This window comes from Wolffia australiana, chromosome 14 (assembly GCF_029677425.1).
Source record: "Wolffia australiana isolate 7733 chromosome 14, ASM2967742v1".
Lineage (NCBI taxonomy): Eukaryota > Viridiplantae > Streptophyta > Magnoliopsida > Alismatales > Araceae > Wolffia > Wolffia australiana.
The window spans coordinates 2,287,793-2,295,954 of NC_135848.1; the positions used below are offsets into that span (position 1 = coordinate 2,287,793).

At 35.8% G+C, this 8,162-nt stretch overlaps 1 protein-coding gene across 1 annotated transcript; it reads left to right on the forward strand.

Annotated features, from left to right (window-relative positions):
* The first annotated feature begins 3,884 nt into the window (after positions 1–3,884).
* On the forward strand, positions 3,885–7,840 carry LOC144712032 (uncharacterized). The gene is made up of 5 exons (XM_078586207.1): positions 3,885–3,908; positions 4,494–4,577; positions 5,875–6,372; positions 6,474–6,869; positions 7,775–7,840. Exons 1-5 carry the CDS (start codon positions 3,885–3,887, stop codon positions 7,838–7,840), a joined length of 1,068 nt encoding a protein of 355 aa, XP_078442333.1.
* Positions 7,841–8,162: the final 322 nt, after the last annotated feature.

Below are 8,162 nucleotides of genomic sequence, written 5' to 3' on the forward strand. Positions count from 1 at the left end.
ATGTTTCAATTCAAATTATTTTTGTTGTTAAGGTTTATTTATTTGCTTGTACGAAATCATAAAGTTTGAGTTAATGTTCATAAGTATCTGTGAATTCGAATTGTTTAATGTTCATAAACTAGAATAATGATTAAGTTTATACTCAATTTGAATGCTAAACTGCACAGTGCATTGATGATTAATTCAAACTAATATCAATCAAACCAATTTTGATTGGATTGACCCTCAATTGGTGAAATTACGCAAAGAATTTTCACAATTACCCTGTAGATTCTTACTTCTAGTATATTGACGTGTTAAAGAATGATTATGAAAAAAAATGCAGCTTATCAACAGAATTAGACTAATACTTGAAACCAAAATTCAATGAAATAAAAAATTCAGAATTGAAATGTGGAAAAATTAGAAATCCAATTGACTTTGCACATAAATTGTTGGATCAACTCCTCACAGCCCCATCTTCTTCTTTGTGCGACAACTCAGCTCAAAATCTGTCAGATTTGAGGGAGAAATAGGAAGATCTAGAAGTTAAGCTTGCTTCAAGTCTTGCTGAGAACCCACTCCAAGGGCTCATGATCATGCTGTGCCCTCCAGGCCGGTGAATCATCTGGAAAAAAATCAGAACAAAATCTTTTGCCTCCCATTTTCTTACTTAATACACCAGAAAATGCAAGGCATTTTCAGGCAAGTTTGTTACAGGTCTTGGTTAGTAGTGATCCACACACATGTAAGTATGTGATGATCTGATTAGACAGCAGAGTGCAGCATGACTCTGATTACCCAGTCTGTGTTTCATGTGTCTCTGCTTTGTACACAACAGGTAAGTGAATTTATGTGTAAGCACGCAGATAATGCGTCACATTGGTCGATCAGCGTGAACCTGTGATTTATCCAGCGCTGATCGTGTGCATTGTCTGCACACACTCACACATGCATTTGTACCTTTCAGCCCACTATGGGCTAGATAAAATACAAAAAAAAATTAATAAAAGAAATGTACTTAGCTATTAAAACTGGTTCAAATTAACAAAAGAATCTTTATGTACATTTTTTACTAAATTTATGGATTTTTATGATGCATTTCTTTCTTTGATCATTCTCTCATTAATTCCTTTAAGCTCACTTCACTGGCCTAATAGTTGTCAAAAAACTCAATTAACCTATTTGTCAAATAGAAGCTTCAATTTTTCATAAAATTATGCTAACATGTAAGAAACATATCCAATATTAATGATATAAACCCCAGAATATCATAAAAATGACTACTTTAAATGATCATTCTCACATGTTGTCATCCATCACCTTCAATTGCCAAAGCGCCAATGAAGGAATTTATTCAAAATTAATTAGCATAGAATTAATTTATAAATTATGAATACATCAAGTTAATTAGGAAAAATATCTTCTAATAATTTCGAGTTATTTCGGTTAATTTTATTTAATTTTTTTATTAATATATAATAAATTCCTGAAATAAAATCCAGGAAACAGAGATTAAAGCTAAAGTTCGCTAACTCAATACTTGCTCCTTGTGGATTCGATCCTTTCTCACACAATGCTCATATGGAAAATTATAAAAATTGTTTCATGAACCAGAATCATTAAACATCATTTAGAATCCTAATTCCTGTTTCATCATAATGAAGTCATATGACATTTAATATATTCGTGCTGTATTCACACAAGAACGATAGAAGTGTCCGTGAAAAAAATATCAACAACCATGATGAGGGAGGATTCATTTTTATTTTTATTTCATGCAAGTGAATAATAAATATTTTTAAAACTTTTTTGGATAGCTACATAACTTTAACCTTGAAATGGCTTTGTAACTTTAACTTTGAAATGGCTGGGATAAGGCATTTCCAAAATCCCAGAGGTCTTAATTGAATTGGATATTACGCCCATCTAGTTTTGAGTCCTCTTCAAAATAACAAGAGATTTCACTCATATTTACTTAAAAGTAAATATCATTCATGAAGGAAACATATCGCATTTGAAAATGAGCAGCTAACTGACATATTATAAAATTTCAGTTTCCATAAAATTAGTGTCACTGAATAAAATAGTAAAAAGACATAAGTCACTGGCCTGGGATACCCATCATTTGATGCCCTTTTGCTCACTGATGCCAAGTGCTGCAATCAAAATTCCCCATCACTGAAACTTAAAACAACATAAAAAGTTCTTAAACAATGCCAACCAATTTGTTTTAAAAGGCAAGTAAGATGCTGCAAATAATTGAATATTATTTAATTACTTTTAACTTTGTCCCAGAAATCATGAGTTATGGTCTTTACATAAACAAGTATTCATGAAAAAAACATCAAAGACAAAAACAAAATCATAAATATTTTCTTAAGCACAAATAATGTTTACAGATTCAGTTAAGAAAACAATCACGTCCAAATGATTAGCTATATAATCTAATGTAAGATAAACTCCATACTTACACTAATTGACGATTTTTTTTTCATATCACATATTCATTGATGAGAAATTTTAATATATATATGTTTTCATATTAAATTAACACATTGAAAATCAATATATGATTTTTTCTAATAAATTCAAAAGGTATTAAAAAATTTCAATTGTGTGTTTGTTCTTCAAGCTATAATAGTGATGTTTTCTCTTATTTAATACTAAAATATATTAAAAAAATTAAATAAAAATATTAAAAATTTTAGATTCAAATCGAAATATATGCGGGTTGATTTTTTGTTGGATAATGTTGACAAAAACTGAACGATTCGATAGTGATATTATCTGAATGTGTGAAAAATGGTGTGGTTCTCATCCTGTGAGCTCTTTCACCTCAGTATGGTCTTTCCTACATAGTGTAACTCGCCCCAGCATACTGATATGTGTGGTATGATTTATTCATGACTAGGATTTGAATATTCTCTAAGTTTGCTCCAAGTGTCCTAACGAAATGTGAATTCATTCATTCGACATAAATTTTGTTCCCAAAAATGACAAATTACGAGGCTTCTTTATGTCATCAGGAGCTTTTGATTCTCCTAATCACTTTTGGTTCACTTTGATTCCTCTTTTTAAATAATTCGTATCCTAAACCCTCCTTCATGAAGTTGGATTTTTGAGATCCAAACATCATTTAAAGATCTTCGAACATAGTTCTCTAGCTTCTTCCCTATGTCATATTTCTCATTTTTTCTCCATGCTATGGGAAATCCTACGTTCTTCTAGTTGTTCATTCAACCTATTGATATCCTCACCAAGGGAACATATTATTATTATATTTTTTAATCCTTTGGTAGTATTTTATTTTCCAGCTCTAGTTCATGCATTCCAGTATTTTTTCCACTTACATATCTAGAGGATAGAGGTACACGGATTCTTACTGTAGCCTAGCATTTTCTTTTTATAGACTTTCTGTTTAAATGGAAAATAATTAATAATATTTATTATTTCATTTATTTCTAATCTTGCCTTTTCTGGTACATGCATATCGTTTCAACACATCATCAATATGTGACTTAAGGTCATCATCATCCACCAAAGAAAATTCAACAGATGTATCGAATTTAGAGTCACCTGGGGCTACTTTGTCATATAACAAAGATCATCATCTTATTTCCTATAAAAAATATAATAAATGTTTTATTAATTATTCTCTATCTAGTACAATTTAGATGGTTTAGCCAAATACTGCAAAATATTAGTGGATTCTAGGAATGTTCTGGAGTTTGGTCCTCAAGCTCAGAATTTCGACAAAGTTCTTGTTTTTTTTCTAGACAAGAGGATAATAGCACAGTACATCCCAAACTGTTACGAAAATCTGAGATCTACCCTTAACCTTTTTTTTTCGCACCGTATATCCCCAACTCATGATATTAAAAAGTGGCTATCCCGGTGACGTCATGGATCTCCACGTCGCCTGCCAGGTGGATATCCATGTCATCACCGGGATAGCCACTTTGAGATTAATTAAAGGGAAGGGGAGAGAGAGAGACGCGTTTGAGTGGGAGAAGAGAAGGAAATAGCACGAAGGAGAGTGAAGAATTTGAACGGAAGAAGGCGCTGCCTCGACCTCCTCTCCGACGCAGACGCAGGCGCAGGAAGAAGGCGCCGGAAGATTCTGACCGCCTAACGTCGCTTGAGGGAGCTCGTCGTCTTCCTACTTCTTCCTACTCCTGAGGAGCCCTCTGTTGATGATCGCAGCCATCGCGAGGCGGTGCCCCTTTCAACCCTCCGACAGCGCCGCCCATCTCTAACCCCTCTCGATCTCCCCTCGATCTTAGGTGAGTTCATCTGTCGATTCAGGGCAAAGCGTTGGATCCCTCTTCTCGAAATCCCTCCGATTTGGGCTTTTTTCCCCCGAAATTTACCAATTTCGCTTTGAGATTGAAGAAATTTTGTTTGATATATTCGATTTTTGTCGCATTCGCGCAGAGATGCTTGGGAATTCGTCTTATTGCCGGACTTTTAACGTTTATTTTTTCCCGGTTTTCTTATTGACGTTTGATCAGGAGTGCTGCCAGTATCATCCGGCGAGTAATGGAGATGGGTGGGTTGAGTTGGGGAGCTCCCCATTTGATTCAGGACATGGAAAGGTAAGGCCTTTCCTCACTCAATTTATATTCCATAGTCGAATACTATTTTTCACCCGATTTTTCAAGACTTTAATCTATGTTGTTATTGAGTTGAATCAAATTTCTTGCTTCGTGGATTTTTTTTCCCATTTATGCCTTTGTTTGACATTAAAAGCCGAAAATCCATTCTTTTTTTGTCAATTTTGCTGAAATATCTTAATTTTATATTTTGCACACTCAATTCATATTCCATAGTGGAATATTTTTTTTCACCAGAAAATCCATCCCATTTTTGTCACTTTTGAATATTCCAGTCTGGAAGGATTCTTCACTGCCCATGGAATTATTGCGAATTTTTTATTTAATTTCTTTAAGATAGACACTGTTACCTCTGAGTATCGTTCAAATTTCCCTCACAATGTTTTTCCTAAGAATTTCCTTTCATGCGCTCTGATCAAAATTCCTCATTTTTTTGAATTCTTTCATTTGCTTCGCCATTCCTCTTGTTCTTAAAAGTTGATTCAATCCTACTTTAAATTTCAAATGACTTTTGTAAGTTGAGTTTAGGATCTATGTTTCTATTCTGTGTTTAAGCACCGAAAATTTTCTGCTTGGATATTCAAGATCCTATTAATATGGTCCATTCATCTCCAACTCCATGCACCATGTCATACTCCGTTTGATCCTGTTTGTATTTGTGCATATAAGTTCTGGATGCTTCTGGAAAATCATTACACCTTACTATTGTCCATTGTTATTTAAAAGGGCTGTTTCTGATAGTGATGGTGATTCTGAATATAATCCATGTGGAGAAAATGAAGAATGTGACACGTATTCAAGTGAGCTCAGTGGATACTCAAGTGAGGAATGGAATGATGGATTTACTGACGGTCAGAGAAATAGTGAGTATGCTGATTCGGATGAGGACATCTTAACTGATGATGAGGGGGAGAATAGAAGGAACGTAGACAATGGCGCAACGTATGATCAAAGATGCCCCTTTGAGGATATTAAATTTCGAGTCGGCGAACAATTTGTATTGCCCTCTCAATTTAGGACAGCTGTGAAGAACCATGCTATATGGAATGGGTTCAACATTAAATTTTTGAAGTCTGGTGAGCAAAAAATGGAAGTGATTTGTAACAAAGATTGCCCGTGGAGGATATATGCTAGTTGGGATAGTAGGAAGGAGCACTTTGTTGTCAAGACACTAAATGATAATCATACGTGCAGTAGGGATCCAAGGAATAGACAAGCCGATTACCATTGGATTGCAAACCACTTCTTAGAGCGGTTTCGAATGAATATGAACTGGCAGGTGGTAGATATAATGCGAGAAATAAACAAACAGTTTGGAATCACAGTTTCGAAGCATACTTGTTATAGAGCTAGATATACGGCGCACAAGACGCTTCGAGGTTCCTTGATTGACCATTATCACTTGCTTCCTTCTTATATTGCTGAGTTAAAGAAGGTTTACAGCGGTAGTACGTTCGACTTGGTGCTTGAGAGAGAGACTCCGGATTCTTTGGTTAGGTTTAAGAGACTCTATATATGCTTCGATTCACTAGCCAGAGGTTTCCTTGAAGGTTGTAGAAGAGTCATTTGTTTGGATGGATGTTTTTTGAAGACCGAAACGAGAGGTCAATTGCTTTGTGCTATGGGCAAGGATGGGAATAATCAAATGTACCCTATTGCCTGGGCAGTGGTTGAAGGGGAGAATCAAGCTTCTTGGACTTGGTTTATTCAACTGCTAATGGGAGATTTAGGAATTCAGGTCGGTAATGGTTGGACAATTATGAGCGATCAACAGAAGGTATTTACATAACTCGTGCACAGTATTGTTACATTATAATTCTTTGAAGTCTCATTGCATAATGTAAAACTAATATTCTTATGGTTTCTCACATTGTGTAGGGGCTCGAGAATGCAGTGGCGTATCTGTTACCACATGCGGAGCATAGGAATTGCGCCAGACATGTTTATGCAAATTGGAAGAAGAAGGGACATTCAACTGGGACATTGAGGATGTTATTTTGGAACGCGGTGAAGTGCACAACTCATCAAGATTTCCAACGGATCATGCAACAGATGACCACATTGAAACCACAAGCGGCTCAAGACTTTCGTAATATAGGCGTCAAGAAGTTTTGCAGGGCTTACATCAGTGAGACGCCAAAATGCGAGGTGATTGATAATAATGTTTGTGAGTGCTTCAATAGTTATATCTTACAGTATAGCTCAGAACCTACCATAGACATGCTTGAAGATATTAGAAGTACTATCATGCAAAGGATAGTTAAGAAAAGGGAGGTAGCTTCTGATACAACTGATCAATTATGCCCTCGGATAAGAAAGTTGGTGGAAGGTAACAAATTGAAGTCTAGGACATGTAGCCTTAGACACGCAGGAGAGTCTCAATTCGAAGTCACGGACTTCGGAAACAGATTTGTGGTTGATGTACGTTCAAGGTCCTGTAGTTGTAGATATTGGAATATAAGGGGTATTCCATGCTCCCATGCTATTACTTGCATTCACTGGATGAAGCAGGACCTTGTCAGTTTTGTCACTGACTGGTTGAAGAAAGATGTCTACAAGCGAGCATATCGAAGTGATATCCGACCATTAAATGGAAGGAGCTTATGGACCGAAGTTGAAGGGAACTATCTATTCCCTCCTATAGTCAAGAAACAACCTGGATGGCCCAAGCAAAAGAGAAGAATCGACTCCAATGAGAAAGTAGTTAATGGTCAACGATTATCCAAGAAAGGTGTGCAGATGACGTGCTCTATTTGCCACCAGGTTGGCCATAATCGGAAGACATGCATGGCCCAAATCGAAAAACATGCACCAAGTTGAGTGGATGCATTGTGGAAGGTATACGCTGGTATTTGCTACTTTTTCTCTAATATTTTCAAATTTTTCATCTCCTTGTTGATCTCTAGAATTTCATCTTCCTCTGTTTCCTTTTTTAGTGCGTGAAGATGAAGGGACGCGTCATTCCAACTTAGCCTTCCATCACATCTTTCCACCTCAACATCAAACTTTCAGCAATGCTGATTCGGCAGGCATGGCCTACACAAATCGTGTTTTTTGTGATGTACTAAAAACACATCTTGTACCTATTTAACCACACATCATGTTTTTTGTGATGTACTAAAAACATTCAAATAGTATATCATTTTGCATGTGACCACGTTATACAAGGCAATATGCAGGTTAAATTTGTTCCAAGCCAGGAGCAAATAGAGGATGCTCTAGCCAAACCCCTCGATAAAGCATGATTCAAGCATGCACTTAAGGGGGTTGTCAAATTACTTAAGAATTTATTTATGTCACAAATTCATTTTTTTATACCAATTTTCTTCTTAAAATAACCAAGACAAGTATAGTTGAAAATCTTTAGGAAGTCTAATTTTTTCGCCGATCCAAGTTTCCTTTAAATCTTACTATCTGTTAGTATTTTTTGCACACAAGTCATTTTATTCAAATTTTATGAATCTCTACTAAATCCTGCATGTCCACACATTAGCTCAAAGGGAAGGTTCAGGTAGGGATCTTGCAAACTGGGGGCCCTAAAAATCTGTCCCAGGTCAGTCTCTCTCG

Excerpts from the sequence above, each read along its gene's own strand:
- LOC144712032 (XM_078586207.1), top strand. The coding sequence starts at position 3,885 with ATGGATCTCCACGTCGCCTGCCAG. Across the intron at positions 4,578-5,874 it reads TTGATTCAGGACATGGAAAG|GTGGTAGATATAATGCGAGA; the intron begins GTAAGGCCTTTC and ends ATGAACTGGCAG. Across the intron at positions 6,373-6,473 it reads TTATGAGCGATCAACAGAAG|GGGCTCGAGAATGCAGTGGC; the intron begins GTATTTACATAA and ends CACATTGTGTAG.